The sequence below is a fragment of the Pongo pygmaeus genome, chromosome 16 (genome assembly GCF_028885625.2).
Source record: "Pongo pygmaeus isolate AG05252 chromosome 16, NHGRI_mPonPyg2-v2.0_pri, whole genome shotgun sequence".
Classification (NCBI taxonomy): Eukaryota; Metazoa; Chordata; class Mammalia; order Primates; family Hominidae; genus Pongo; species Pongo pygmaeus.
The window spans coordinates 27185951-27201644 of NC_072389.2; the positions used below are offsets into that span (position 1 = coordinate 27185951).

General features: G+C 46.0%; 1 protein-coding gene across 8 annotated transcripts in view; it reads left to right on the top strand.

The window, feature by feature from the left end:
• HERC2 (HECT and RLD domain containing E3 ubiquitin protein ligase 2) overlaps positions 1–15694 on the top strand; it is a 212756-nt gene that overhangs the window by 94797 nt on the left and 102265 nt on the right. For all 8 annotated transcript variants that reach the window (XM_054452280.2, XM_063653302.1, XM_063653300.1 and 5 more), the window contains 8 exons: positions 5207–5394; positions 6460–6652; positions 8430–8612; positions 11283–11464; positions 12275–12422; positions 12621–12817; positions 12922–13152; positions 14312–14450. In XM_054452280.2, the coding sequence (XP_054308255.2) occupies positions 5207–5394; positions 6460–6652; positions 8430–8612; positions 11283–11464; positions 12275–12422; positions 12621–12817; positions 12922–13152; positions 14312–14450 (1461 nt within the window). The remainder of the gene's footprint in view (positions 1–5206; positions 5395–6459; positions 6653–8429; positions 8613–11282; positions 11465–12274; positions 12423–12620; positions 12818–12921; positions 13153–14311; positions 14451–15694) is intronic.

The window sequence follows — 15694 nt, forward strand, 5'->3', positions numbered from 1 at the left end:
CACTGATGATGAATGACATTAAGCTTCTTTACATGTTTGTACTTGTTGGCCATTAGTATATCTTCTTTGGAGAAGTGTCTATTCAAGTCCCTTTCTCTTTATTTTTTATTTTATTTTTTTGAGATGGAGTCTCACTCTGTCGTCCAGGCTGGAGCACAGTGGCACGATCTCGGCTCACTGCAACCTCTGCCTCCCAGGTTCAAGTGCTTCTCATGCCTCAGCCTCCCGAGTAGCTGGGATTACAGTCACACGCCACCACACCTGGCTAACTTTTGTATTTTTAGTAGAGATGGGGTTTCGCCATGTTGGCCAGGCTGGCCTGGAACTCCTGACCTCAGGTGATCTGCCTGCCTTGGCCTCCCAAAGTGCTGGGATAACAGGCATGAGCCACTGCGCCCAGCCCCTTTCTCCTTTTTAAATAGGGTTATTTGTCATCATCTTGTTGTTGTACCAATAAATGCACTATATAAGTGTACCAAACATTTAAAGAAGAATTAACACCAGTCCTCAGACTCTTTAAAAATTTCGTGTATTATTTCGTGTATACTAGACCTTCACAGATCTGTAGACCTTTATCAGCTATATAATTTGAGGGTATTTTCTCCTGTTCTGTGGATTGTATTTCCTTTGATAGAGAAGTTTTTTATTTTGATGAAGTTCGATTTTATCTGTTTCTCTTTTGTCGTCTGTGCTTTTGATATCGTATCCAAAAAGCCATTTCCAAATACAAGGTTGATGAAGATTATCCTCATATTTTCTTCTGTAAGTTTTATAGTTTTAGCTCTTATATTTAGATCTTTGGTCCATTTTTAGGTAATTTCTTTTACACAGTGTGAGGTAAGAGTCCAGCCTTTTTCTTTTGATGATCTGATTGTTTTGATACCACTTGTTGAGGACTGTTCTTTCCCTGAAGTTCTCGGTACCCTTGGCAAAAATCAGTTGGCTGTAGATATTTAGGTTTATTTCTGGACTCTCAATTACATTATCACATTCTGTATGTTGATAATTATGCAGGTACCACACTGTTTTGAACATTGTAGTTTTGTACTGTTTTAAAATTGAGAAGTGTGTTTTCTTTCTCAAGATTATTTTGGCTACTTTGGGTCCCTTGCATTTTCACATGAACTTCAAGGCTGGCTTTTCCATATCTGCAAAAAAGACCATTGGGATTTTTGCTAGGGATTGAATCTGTAGATTGTTTTGGGGAATAGTGCCATCTTAACAATGTTAACATCCATTCTCTGAATGTGGAATGTCTTTCCATTTATTTCTGTCCTCTTTAATTTCTTTCAGCAGTGTTTTATTGTTTTACAGATATCAGGGTAATAATGGCCTCATAGAATGAACTAGGTAGTGTTCCCATATATTCTGTTTTTAGAAGAGTTTGAGGATTGGTGTCAATTCTGCTTTAAATGTTTGATAGAGTTGACCAGCTAAGCTTTTCTTTGTTGAAAGATTTTTAATTACCGATTCAATCTCTTTACTTGTTACGGGTCTATTCAGATTTTCTATTTCTTCTTGAGTCAGTTTGGGTAATGTATGTTTCTAGGAATGTGACCATTTTATCTAGGCTATTTTATTTGTTGGCCTACAGTAGTTCACAGTGTTCTTTTATAATGTTTTTTATTTTTATGTTGGTAGTACTGTCTCCACTTACATTTCTGATGTTAGTTATTTGCATCTTCTCTCTTTTTTTTTCTTTTTCTTTTTTTTTTTTTTTTGAGATGGAGTCTCACTCTGTTGCCAGGCCGGAGTGCTCACTGTAACCTCCACCTCCCGGGTTCAAGTGATTCTCCTGCCTCAGCCTCCCGAGTAGCTGGAACTACAGGCGCCTGCCACCACACCCAGCTAACTTTTTTGTATTTTTAGTGGAGACGGGGTTTCACCATGTTGACCAGGATAGTCTCGATCTCTTGACCTCGCGATCTGCCCATCTCAGCTTCCCAAAGTGCTGGGATTACAGGCGTGAGCCACCTTGACTGGCCTCTTTTTTTCTTAATTTAACAAAAATTTGTCAGATTTTTTGTTCTTCCCAGAAACTGAACTTTTGGTTTTGTTATTTTTCTATTCTCTATTTAATTTATGGCTGCTCTGATCTTTATCATTTCCTTCTTTCTGCTTTGTATTTTTTTGTTTTTGTTTTTGTCTTTGTTTTGAGACAGGGTCTTACTTTTCCCTCAGGCTGAAGTACAGTGGCGCAGTCATGGCTCACTGCAGCCTCAACCTCCTGGGCTCAAGTTATCCACCTGCCTCAGCCTCCCAAAGTGCTGGGATTACAGGTGTGAGGCACCACACCTGGCCTAACTTTGGTTTTTATTGTGTTCTTATTTTTTTAGTTCTTCCGGATGTAGAGTTAAGTTATTGATTTGAGATAATCTTTTGTAAATGCAGACTTTTATAGTATAATTGCCCCTTCAGCCCTGCTTTTGGTGCAGCACAGAAGTTTTGGTAGTTGTGTTTTCATTCATCTCATAGTATTTTCTAATTTCCCTTGTGATTTCTCCTTTGACCCACTGGTTGTTTACTGTGTGTTGTTTAATTTTCATATACTTGTGAATTTTCCACTTTTCCTTTTGTTATTAATTTCTCATTTCATTTTGTTTGGAGAAGGTAATTTGTATGATTTTTGTCTGTTTAAATTTGAGACTTTGTGGCCTAACATATGGTCTGGTCAGTCTAAGAGAGTGTTCTGTGGTATACTTGAGAAGAATATGTATTCTGCTCTTTTTGGTGAAATGTTCTGTATATGTCTATTAGATCTGATTGGTTTATGGTGGTGTTCTTTGGCTAAAACTGAGATGCTGCAGGGCCAGTTGTCAAAGTCACAGTGAAAAAGCAAGGTTTTCCCAAGCTCTTTTAATCATATCAGTCTTAGAGTTCACATTAATGCATTCAAAAATATGTATCAGGCCAGGCTGTAATCGTAGCACTTTGGGAGGCTGAGGCCAGTAGGTCACTTGAGCTCAGGAGTTTGAGACCAACTTGGGCAACATAGCGAAACCCTGTCTCTACAAAAAATACGAAAACTAGCTGGGCATAGTGGTGTGTGCCTATGGTCCCAGCTACCTAGGAGGCTGAGGTGGGAGGATTGCTTGAGCCAGGGAGGCAGAGGTTGCAGTGAGCGGAGATCAAGCCATTGCACTCCAGCCTGGGCTCTAGCCTGGGCGACGGAGTGAAATCCTGTCTTGGGGGCGGGGGGAGTCTTTCTATCTATCTGTCTGTCTGTCTGTCTCTCTCTCTCTCTCTGTATGTGTATATATATATATTATATATTTATATATATATATAAAATATATATAATTATTTTTTAATTTATATATTATATTTATATGTTGTGTTATATATTTTAATATGTGTATTACAGTTGAAAAGAATCATCTAGTAAGAGTTATATCTGATTTCTTGAGGCCTCATTAGCAACCAAAAGTTGCATTTAAAAATTACAAAGCATATCTCCATCGAGAAATGGCCTTTTTATGTTGTTTACTTTTTCCCCAGAGGTTCCAATAAGTAAAAATCACAGCACAAATCATTAAGTATGGGGACTTGTTCTGTTGCTAGTAGTCACATGTTTAAATTTCATCTGGCCCACTGACTGCAAAAAGCAAGGAAGTTGTGTCTCATGAATATCTGTCTATATTTGCAGCCTGCCCTGATCAGGGTATCCTTCTTGTCATTTAAGAAATTATAAGCATATAATATTTTATACCAGCTTAATGTATACATCCACATGTAACAGCCACAAAACATAAAGCTATGCAAAATAAAAAATTCCCCAGTTTTGGTTGCAAATTTATTCAAGCCCTTGCAATAAATTCAGTCTTTACAGAGTTAACAGTATAGCTGCCCAGGGGATCCTGGGAGATCCACCTGGAATGCAACTCCTGTCCCTTCCTTGGGGCCCCTTCCTGGGGGCCCTAAAGTAGCCGCTAGGCTAAAGGAAAGGCTGTTTCCCCCACTAGTTTATCTAAAGTTTTGCTCCAGCTCTGGGAATTGAATACCCTTTTTTGCTCTCTTGGAAGAGAGAGAAACACAAACTTTTTACATTTTTTGGTCCGCCCAAGCCCACCTTTGGGACTGTTTGGATCTTTTTCCCTCCCACCTGGAGGAGAAACTAAAATCAAGGGAGTTAGCAGAACCGCACTCCCACCCCCTCTCAGTTTAGCAAGTGGGAAAAGGGGGGTTAAAAATCTAGCCCACTCTCCTAGGGTTAGCCTCCTATTTTCAAATCCATTGGTAAGTTTTACTTCTCTCAGGTGACAGCAGCTCAGCTTCTGTTTCATGCTATGGATGACTCTGTAGCCACCCAGGGCCCCAATTGTCAGGGGTCTCCAGGTTTGATGGTTGGCCAGGAGGACTCACAAGACTCAGCATGTAGTTGTACTCAGGGCTATAGTTTATTACAGTGAAGGGACACAGAGCAAAATCATGAAAAAAGGACATGGGTAAAGTCCAGAGGAAAGCAGGTACAAGCTTCCACAGGATCCACACAGGATGAGCTTAACTTCCCCGGCACCGAGCTGTGTCAGGTGCTGTCTGCCGGGAAGCTGGGTAGAGACTCCAGGCCCAGGGTTTCCATCAGGGCTGATCACACGGGCACCCCCTGCCTGGCGCGTACCAAGTTCCAGAACAAGGAAAGCAGGTTTCAGCACAGACCATGTTGTTTGTACAGACAGTTCAGGCACAGGGAACCACACCTACCTCCTAGGGAATGGGGGAGCCCTCCTGAGATCCAGACTCCAGCCAAGGGCCAGCCTGCAGCAATCCTGTCTGAGGTTGTATCTCGTGCCAGCTGTTAGCTGTCTACTGCACAGAACCATGATTAAAGTTTGTTAGTTTCCCACTGTTAGATATTTAGGTAGTTATCTTTGTTTTTCTATTAATAAAAAATGTGATGAGTATCTTTCTAACTTAGTTATTTTGCTTTTTTGGGGGGAGTAATTCCTAGAAGTAGAGAAAGCAGCTTTACTGAGCATTTTAATATCCTTTATATCTTCTTATCCTATTTATGTATTTCGTCCTTCTGTGTATCTTCTTTTTGTCCTACATCAGTAAAATATTGATAGTATTATATTAATTGATAAAGCATATAGTATGGATTCTTCAAAATTATGATCTTCATTAGTACTTTTTAAATGTTTTGTGTGTATTAAGGGGACATTGTAGCTACTTGTTGGCTCAGCTATTGTTTTTGACGCTCTGTCAGGCCCCAGTTGTGACAACATTGAGGAAGATATGAATGCTTCTGCTCAAGGTGCTTCTGCCACAGTTTTGGAAGAAACAAGGAAGGAAACGGCTCCTGTGCAGCTCCCTGTTTCAGGGCCAGAACTGGCTGCCATGATGAAGATTGGAACGAGGGTCATGAGAGGTGTGGACTGGAAATGGGGCGATCAGGTACTCAGAGATTTGATGGGAACATATTAGCCACACATTAGTTATCTTCTGCACAGTTCTGTACGCTATTGGTGGGAGGAAATTGGAATAATCCAGGATGTGTTGATTGATCGATGACACAGGTGTTGGTTCCCGAGCAGCTGAAGGGAGTGAACACAAACAGGGAATCATAAGTAGGGCATCTGAGCAGAATCAAGTCTGGAAAGAGAAGCAGCTCTTTTCAGGAAACTCACTGGCATGAGGCTCAGTTTGATGGGTCACTGGAACAGCAAGAGTGAGAGTGAGCAAGAGAGTAAATCTCATTCTGAAAGTTGGTGTAGTGAAGGCTCTGAGGCAGGAAGCCCAGATGCTGCCCCTGTGAGCTGATGGCCATGTGCTGTGAAGTGCCCTGAACCCAGTAGTTAGGGATATACTTCATGGGCCTGTGGCCACGTCTCCATTTTCCCTCATCTCAGGTCTCTTCTAAATCTCTGCCAGGTGCCCCCAGGTGGAAGTCACTTACCACAGCCCTAGCTAAGTTAGGGCAGTGTTCACCTTCCCATGGTCTGTCTAGCTTTTCTCAGCCATGCTGGTAAGCCCCGGCTTTGTCACAGTCATCTTAGAAATAGCAGTGTCTGGAGACAGCAGCATCCATCCTAGAAACAGCTTTCTCCTGCAGAAGTGAGAGACAGAGCTTCCCCCTGGGGCCCGGGGGAAACTGAAGCAAAGGGAATGTGGAGGTGCTGGTGCTTGTTTCAGGTTTCTGCTCTTGCAAGGCCCGTGAGGGATGGAGGGGTCAGGACTTGCTGCAAAGCCCTGTCTCTGCATTGACTCAGAGGATCCTCATTGAGATGAGATTTCCCCGACTTCCTTGGTAAAGCAGCATGATCACGTTATTTTATGCCATTTAATTTAAAATGATGCAAGCACACATTTTGTAGGAGAGATGAAATCTGTATCTGGGGACAGCCCCTGACAGACAGGGTGGCATATGGCGACATCTGTGTGGCAGGTCTGCTGGGAGCCATGGAAGGACCAGGGCGGGGCACGCACCCTCCTAACTGATCTCTCCTTTGGCTTTCTCAGGATGGGCCTCCTCCAGGCCTAGGCCGAGTGATTGGTGAGCTGGGAGAGGATGGGTGGATAAGAGTCCAGTGGGACACGGGCAGCACCAACTCCTACAGGATGGGGAAAGAAGGAAAATACGACCTCAAGCTGGCAGAGCTGCCGGCCGCTGCACAGCCCTCAGCAGAGGACTCGGACACAGAGGACGACTCTGGTGGGTGACTCAGGAAGGCGTTTAGTCCAAGGCAGTCCACAAACTGTCCAGGTGCTGGCTGCCACCACTGCCATCTGGGCCTTAGAATGGGATGTCAGGACGCACCTGCAGCTGGCGCTCTGTCCTCGGAGCCTGCAATTTAAATAAGCTCCCAGGCACCTCCGATGCAGGTGCGTTGAGTGCCTGTGGGATCCGGCGATCTGGCTGGAACTGACTTTCTGCATTTTCCTCTCACGTGTGCACCTGCCCCTCTTTGAGAATGTGGTAGCCAGGCCGGGGCAGCTGCACCACCAGTGAGTCTCATGTGGTTGGCACTGAGCCTGTGTCTGAGCAAGTGAGCTGAGGCCTGGTGGAATTGCCCTGCGGTCTCAGTCCATCGCCTCCTCCTCCAGTGAGAGCCCCCACCTGAGCACACCCCACCTGCCACCTGCCTTTACCTTTCCTCTGTGGTCCCTGACTCTGAACTCTTCATGTAATGTGGAGTTAGTCAGCACTTTATCGCTTCTAGGGAAGCAGAAGTGAGAATTTAGGGGTGGACCAAGAAAGCTAGATCCTATCTGTAGAGATCCAGGTTGTGGGAGGAGGTTTCATGACATTTCTTAGCTGTTCCTAAAAGACATATGAAGCTTCACATGGCTGGGCTTGGTAAGACCATCCAAGAGGCTGGGGCTGCCTCCCAGCACCGCGGTGCCCACCATGGCTACAGTGTCGTCAGGCTCAGAAATGGCTGTGACAGTGAGCACGAGATCTTAGAAGGTCTACTCAGTAGAGAGCAGGTAGTATGAGGGCTGGAAGAGGCTATGCCATAGCGCACCATCTGGGCTTGGGGCACACAGCTCAGATCCTGATACCACCATCTTTGACACGTCACTTCTGGGGCCTGGGTCCCTCAGGTGTGAACAGAAGTGTTGCCTGCTGCGTAGGCCTGTTAGGAGCGACGTACATGGCACCTGGAACCCTGTCCCTGAGGGTGGATGTGGTGCTGGCCGCCAGTGTCCAGCCTATAGCATGCTGCCTGACACCAGTCGCTGCTTCCTCCCTCAGCCTACCTTGCCTGCAGGAAGCAGGCCTGACTCCCTGCCTGGGGCCTTTCCCCATAGGGGCATCAGAGCCTGGGCAGGGGTGGCCTCACGACAGAGGGCGGCCTCATTTGCCACACATCTCCTCATCCCAAAGCCAGCCAAGCTGGCTGCATGAGCGTCTGGTTGCCCCACTCCACAGATGCCGGTGCTTTGTCCTCATCCAGGACACAGCCAGCTCATCAGAAACCAGCACTTGACATTTGATAAGTTGTGTTTCTAAAGAAGTGAAACCTTGGAATCATTTATTGCTTCTGAGTTATATGCTAATGTTGTTTCGAGAATTATTATTTAAAAGATTCTTGAGGAAGATGGGAACAGAAATGATTAGGGTGCACATTTAGTGCATTCTGAGTTCCATCTTTTCTTCTTGTAAAGATCTGTTTCCTTTTCCAAAGCAGAAAAGATGACAGTTTGGGAGGTCGAGGTGGGAGGACTGCTTACCCTGGGAGGTCAAAGCTGCAGTGAGCTATGATCATGCCGTTGCACTCTAGCTTGGGCAACAGAGAGAGCCTGTCTGAAAGGAAAAAAGAACACAAAAATCTCTGTACTTTCAATTTTGCATGAACCTAAAACTGCACTAAAATTCAAGTCTTCAGTAAAACAAGAATGTAATATTAAAGCTGTTAAATTATGTGCAAGACTATCTTCCAGTTTTACTTGGGAATATCATTTGTTATTTTGATTATTTTTTTTAGAAGCCGAACAAACTGAAAGGAACATTCACCCCACTGCAATGATGTTTACCAGCACTATTAACTTACTGCAGACTCTTTGTCTGTCTGCCGGAGTTCATGCTGAGATCATGCAGAGCGAAGCCACCAAGACTTTATGCGGACTGCTGCGAATGTTAGTGGAAAGCGGAACGACGGACAAGACATGTATGGAATGAGAGATCGAGGGCCCAGGGAGTCAGCGCTGGGGGCCGCACACTTGTTGTGTCTGGGTGTGCATGTGGGTGGTTGTGGATGTGTGTGGATTCCTTTCCTGTGGCTGCTGTAACTAAGTACTACAAACTTGGGGGCTTACACAGTAGAAATTCTCATGGTTCTGGTGGCTGGAACGCTGAGATCAAGGGTGGTTCCTTCTGGGGCTGTGAGGGAGAAGGTGCTTCAGCGCTCTGCCCCAGCTTCTGGAGTTTGCTGATCTCTTTAGCGTTCCTCGGCTTGTAGAGGTGTCACCTCGATCTCTGCCGTCATCTTCACATGGCATTCTCCCTGTGTGAGTCGCCTCCAAATCTCCCCTTTTCATAAGGACATCATTCAGCCTCATCAAACTGATTACATCTGCAGCGACCCTGTTTCCAAACAAGGTCACCTGCTGAGGTACGGTAGAGGTTAGGGCTTCAACATACAAATTTTGCAATTCTGAATTCAACCCATAACACTGGCTTCAAACAACAAATTTGTTCTCTCAGAGTTCTGGAGACCAGAAGTCCCAAATCCAGGTGCGGGCAGGGCCATGCTCCCTCCACAGGCTCTAGGGGAAGGTCCTTCCTTATTTCATCCAGCTTCTGGGAGCTCCAGGCTTCCTTGGTGTGGGGACGCATTGTGCCAGTCTCTGCCTGCGTCTTCACATGGCCCCTGCCCCTGTGTTCTGCATGTCCTTTTCTGTCTCTGAAAGGACTCTTTCATTGAGTTTCTTTGACTCTAATCCAACATGATGGTACCTAAATTCTTACCTTAATGACGTCTACAGAGACCTCATTAAATAAGATCATATTCTGAGGTTCCGAATGTATGTGAAGTCGGGGGACAGGAACAGTTTAATCCATAAAGTGTTCGTGTGTGTGGAGAGTAAGTATGAGAAATGTGAGCTGAGGGAGTGGGGTGAGTGTGCCTGTGACAGAGTAAGCACATGTGAGTGTGGGTGGGTATGTGGGCGTGCTCCAGTGTGTGTGAGAGCATGCGTGTATTAGTGGTGTGCTGGAGCGTCTGCACATATTGATGAGAGTGAGTGTGTTAGCAGTCGATGGGCAAGTAGCTGAGCGTTTGTGTTGCAAGTGTGACGGTGTGTTTGTAGCATGTGGTTGTGTGGGTGTGTGTATGCGTGCATTTATGTGAGTGGTGTGTATGTCCATGAGAGCGTGTGAGTGGCAGGTGACTACATTCAGGTGAAGTGGGAGTGAAAGCGTCAGTGCATTGAGCCAGTGTGTGTGTGAGGGTGAGCACGAGGGAGGCATGACTGTGAGTGTGAGGGGATTACTGGGTGTGTGAGACGAAGTGTAAGTCAGTGAGGCTTGATGAGTGTGAGGAAGTATGAGTGGGTGGCAGGCACAAGTGTAAGTGTGCGATTGAGTGTGAGCATTTGTGTAAATGTGTATGAGTGCCTTGTGTCAGTGTGAGCACGAGTGACATTGTGAATGCATGTGAGTGTGAGCATTTTGCTTGTGTCAGTGGGAGATTGTAACTGTAGGTGTGAGTGTAAAGTGAGAAAGTGTGGGTAAAGGTGTGAGTGGGTGAGTAATTGGTTGTGACTAGTGTTTAGGAGTGTGAGTGCATATGTGAGTTTTTGTATGCATTGGGAGGGGTAAGTGTATGTGAGTGCATAGGAGTGTGTGTCAGCTTGCATCTTAGGTTGTGTGTGCATAAGTGTGACTGGGATTGTGTGTGTGTTAGTGATTACGACAGTGGTGTGAGTACACCTGAGAGTGTGAGGGTGGGTCTGTGAGTGCCCATGAGTGTGTCTGAATAACTTAGTATGGGTGTGAGTGTGAGGATGCATATGAGGGTGTGAGAGTGTGTGTGTGTGAGCTCATGTGAGTGTGCTGAAGGAAGGCAGGTGTCCTCATAAGCTTGGATAGCTGAGGGCAGGGTGGGGGAGGTGGGAGGGAGAGCAGGTCCTGTGGGGCTGTGGGCGGGGTCCCTTGGGGGGCCCAGCCTCCAAGCCTCAGCCTCCATTCAGGGAGTAGTGGAGTCCTGGAGCCAGGCGGAGCAGAGGTGGGCCCACTGGGGCCAGAATCCAGTGGTGTAAACCTAGTGAAAAACTCATTTTGTTAATGCAGATGTATTAAACTTGGATTGGAAACTGTCTCTACTAAAAATACAAAAAAAAATTTAAGTGGTGCAGATTAAATATAAGCAAGATTGTGGAGATATTTAAAACACGAAATTAAAAATATAATAGATGCACACTGTTGCAAATTACTGCTATTTGAATTATAGATCATTTTCCTATTGCCTAGAAACAATGCATAGCTAAAATTCCCTAACTACTTTTACTACACATACTTAGAAGGTTTTAAAAATGCCTGTAGTCCCAGCTATTCGGCAGGGCAAGGCAGGAGAATCACTTGAGCCCAGGAGTTTTAGACCAGCCTGGGCAACATAGTGAGGGCCCTTCTCTTAAAAAAAAAAAAGAAAAATTCAGAAATGTTTCTTGAACTAACTTAAAAGCCTTCTTCCACTTCTCACTTTGAATTAATTTACAAACTGCAATATATTTGTAAAGGAGCTTATTGTAGAAAAATAAAATAAGTTGATAAAAAAATAAGGATTTATCTTTAGTCTTTAGGGACTTGTTACCAAGCATGTCTATTTTCCCTCCCGCAGCTTCTCCAAACAGACTGGTGTACAGGGAGCAACACCGGAGCTGGTGCACGCTGGGGTTTGTGCGGAGCATTGCTCTCACGCCGCAGGTGTGCGGCGCCCTCAGCTCCCCGCAGTGGATCACGCTGCTCATGAAGGTCGTGGAAGGGCACACACCCTTCACTGCCGCCTCGCTGCAGAGGCAGGTAATGTGCTGCCAGGCAAAACCAGTTCCCTGAGAGCAGCCTCCATGTACTGAAGTTCCCTGCCCTCAGAGTCAGGGGCCTTTATTCAGTAACGTGTGCAGAAAGGGTCTAGAAGTGACGGTAGATTTTCTGGAGGCAAGGGGCAGAGGTCCTTGATAATTGGTAAGTTGCTAACCTTTAGTTTACCTGCTTTTCTCTTAAGTGGTAAATCCTGCAACTACTCACTCATCTGCTTCACAGAATTTGTAGTGTAATTGTCTTAAGAATTAAACTAAAAATAATTCTTTTTAAATTAAACACATGCATCTGTAATGTTGCTTTTTTCTAAAGTCCTTGGCAATCCTAATCACTAATCAACTTGAGTGTAATTACCTGGCTGTAAAATAATGAATCTCAACATTTTCACATGATTACTTGCATTATGAGAACAGAAAATAAAGAGAGGCTGGGCGCAGTGGCTCATGCCTGTAATCCCAGCACTTTGGGAGGCCAAGGCAGGTGGATCATGAGGTCAGGAGTTTGAGACCAGCCTGGCCAACATAGTGAAATCCTGTCTCTACTAAAAATCCAAAAACAATGAGCCAGGGTTGGTGGTGGGTGCCTGTAATCCCAGCTACTCAGGAAGCTGAAGCAAGGAGAATTGCTTGAACCTGGGAGGTGGAGGTTGTAGTGAGCTGAGACTGTGCCACTGCACTCCAGCCCAGGCGACAGTGCGAGACTCTGTCTCAAAAAAAAAAAAGAAAATAACAATCTGTAGTTTCCTAATCAGATTTTTTTTAATGCTTGTCGTTTTAAATTTTCTTTTATCAGATCTTAGCTGTGCATTTGTTGCAAGCAGTCCTTCCGTCATGGGACAAGACCGAAAGGGCGAGGGACATGAAATGCCTCGTGGAGAAGCTGTTTGACTTCTTGGGGAGCTTGCTCACTACCTGCTCCTCCGACGTGCCGTTACTCAGAGGTGGGTGGCCGTCTCCCTTCCCTCTGCCCTGGTGAAGAGCAGCACAGTGCCGTCACTCAGAGGTGGGTGGCCGTCTCCCTTCCCTGTGCCCTGGTGAAGAGCGGCGTAGTGCCATCACTCAGAGGTGGGTGGCCGTCTCCCTTCCTTGTGCCCTGGTGAAGAGCAGTGCAGCAGCTTTTCCCCTTGTTTCCTCCTCAGAGTCCATGCCGAGGCGGCGCAGGGTGCGCCCACAGGCCTCGCTGACTGCCACCCACAGCAGCACACTGGCGGAGGAGGTGGTGGCACTGCTGCGCACACTGCACTCCCTGACTCAGTGGAATGGGCTCATCAACAAGTACATCAACTCCCAGCTCCGCTCCATCACCCACAGCTTTGCGGGAAGGCATTCTGAAGGGGTGGGTTTGTGTTCTCAGAATTAATTTAGTTGAACGGTAAACCTGTAGGGATTGGGCAGCTCTGTGAGTGTCCCTCGTCGAGCTCGCTGTTTGGTCTGCACTAGGCCCAGTTAGAGGACTACTTCCCCGACTCTGAGAACCCTGAAGTGGGGGGCCTCATGGCGGTCCTGGCTGTGATTGGAGGCATCGACGGTCGCCTGCGCCTGGGCGGCCAAGTTGTGCACGATGAGTTTGGAGAAGGCACCGTGACTCGCATCACCCCGAAGGGCAAAATCACCGTGCAGTTCTCTGACATGCGGATGTGTCGCGTTTGCCCATTGAATCAGCTGAAACCAGTAGGTGAACTTGTGCTCAGTTACTGTATGATAAGGGAAATTGGCTTTACACTAGAACCCAGCACCAACATTAGCACTTGAAAGAACTTGATTCTGGTACTTCAAGTTTGCCTTCCAGGAAGCTGTGTGAGCTTGCGCTTCTGTGGTGAGCAGGGCCTGTCTCACAGGGCACCTAAAGCAGTGGTTCGTGTGTTTTTCAGCCTCAGAGACATGAAGAGGGCTTTAGCAACCTAGAAGGTACCGTGCATCTATGAAGTAGTTCTAATTATTTTAAAATGTGAATTTATGAAGTTTACTTTTTATTGAACAACTCAAGTTTTAAAAAAACAAACATGTTTAAACACCTTTAAAAAAAACAGCCTTTCTTCATGTAGAAAATGCTTAATTGTTTTGAGTGACGTGACTTAATGTAGCAGCTACTGTCATCTTAATCTATGAATCAAGGATGCACAAGGAGAAGGAGCCATTTACATTATTTTCATGTAGCCCAAGTGCAATCTTACTATTTATTCTTTTTCTTCTTTTTTTGAGATGGAGTCTTGCTCTTGTCACCCAGGCTGGAGTGCAATGGCACGATCTTGTCAGCCCTCTGCAACCTTTGCCTCCCGGGTTCAAGCGATTCTCCTGCCTCAGCCTCCTGAGTAGCTGGGATTACGGTGTGTGCCACCATGCCTGGCTAATTTGCTAATTTTAGTAGAGATGGGGTTTCCCTATGGTGGCTGGGCCGGTCAAAAACTCCTGACCTCAGGTGATCCGCCCGCCTCGGCCTCCCAAAGTGCTGGGATTACAGGCGTGAGCCACCATGCCCGGCCTGACTATATTTTCTATAAAGTACTCTTTTTTATTATTATAGGAATATATACATGTTGTAGAAAACTTGAAGTATATAGAAAATACCTGAGAAGATAGTAACCACCACACTGATGTAATTATTGTTGACAGGTTTGTAAAGAAAAATTAATATAGATTATACTTATTATATGTGTAAGTCTCTATCTTGCCTTTAATGTCATTTTAAAAAATGATTATTCTCAGCTATAAAAAGGCTTCCGGGTATGTGTGGCATTTCAGGATTAAGCCCATGGTTTTGATGACTTTCAGCACGTTTCATTGGTTAGTCATACTGGCCACACGCTGACAGCTTCTGTGTCCTCTCCAGCTCCCTGCCGTGGCCTTTAATGTGAACAGCCTGCCCTTCACAGAGCCCATGCTGTCTGTCTGGGCTCAGTTGGTGAACCTCGCTGGAAGCAAGTTAGAAAAGCACAACATAAAGAAATCTTCTAAACAGGCCTTTGCAGGTCAGTACATGGTGCTTCTTGATGAAATAGCTGCCGTCTTAAACTCGTGTTGTTTGTACAGTGTTCTTTTATGAGTGAGTTCACAGACGTGCTAAAGTCCTGGGGTTCACCTGGGCCCACCATTTGTTGAGTTGCGGTTGGCAATGTAACCCTGTGTTCGTGGTAATGAGTGTTTTCGAGTCAGCCTTTGTCGCCATGTTCGGAGCCACACTTGAAGAACCCCATGGCTCACACCCTCTTCTCCGTGTCACCCTTTATCCCGGAAGAGAAGTTTGTGTTCACCTCTTCCCTCCTCCCCTCTATCCCAGGGCCCCCCAGTCACCCTGTTGGACCATGGCTCACAGTCTGTTCCCTGCCGGATCCAGAGGCCTCTGTCCCGGAAGCCACCTGGCTTGCCTGTGGCATTCAGGGTGGCTGAGATTGTAGCCTTGCTTGGCTTTGCCTTCCTTTGGGTCTAGAATGCAGCTCTCCTGAGTTTCTTTCCATGTTTCTAGGGAGCTCTTCTCGCTGCTCGTTCTTTATGTCCTGGAAGTCCGTGTGGCTTCACCCATAACTATGGCATATTCTGCCCACTCTTCTTGAGTTTTCTCCCCTCTTGCTCCCACAGACCTACGATTGCTGCTTCAGCATTTATGATGTAAGCACTTTCAAGTCTGGATCTCCCATTCACATCTCTGGTTGGAGGTGCAGTGCATGCAAATCACAACATGTCCGAAATTCAGCTGGCTTTCTCTAGTAGCTGCCGTTTCCCATCGTGGTGAATAAACCTGTCTGCCAGTTAGTCGAGCCAGTGCCCGAGCGGCACCTGCAGCCCTCCTTCCTTCCCACCCCATGCTCTCTGTGCTGCTTCTGTGGCCTCTGTATTCAGATAAGCCTTGGGCATTGCTGCCATCTTCATCAGTTAAAGAGCTAGTGGGGCTGACAGATTCTCTCAGAGGAGTCTTAGAAGAAGAGTGAAAACAGCTGAAACTTCAGCAACTTGGGGAACATTTGATCATATTAATAGTAGCTGACATGGTTCTAACCGTGTTAAACCCATTGAATCCTGCGTCCTATCAAGTTAGGTGCCTGGAGAGCAGGGAAGGAAGACCCAGGAGGCAGAAGGTGCTTACCCAGAAGCACCGAGTGTAACACTGGGAAAGGCGAGCCCTTCGTCACGGACAGTGTGTGCGGTCGGCAGATTCCTGAAGGGTAGAGCGGTACTCATCGCCATGTGGCAGAGGCTTGATGCTGGTGAGGAGGGA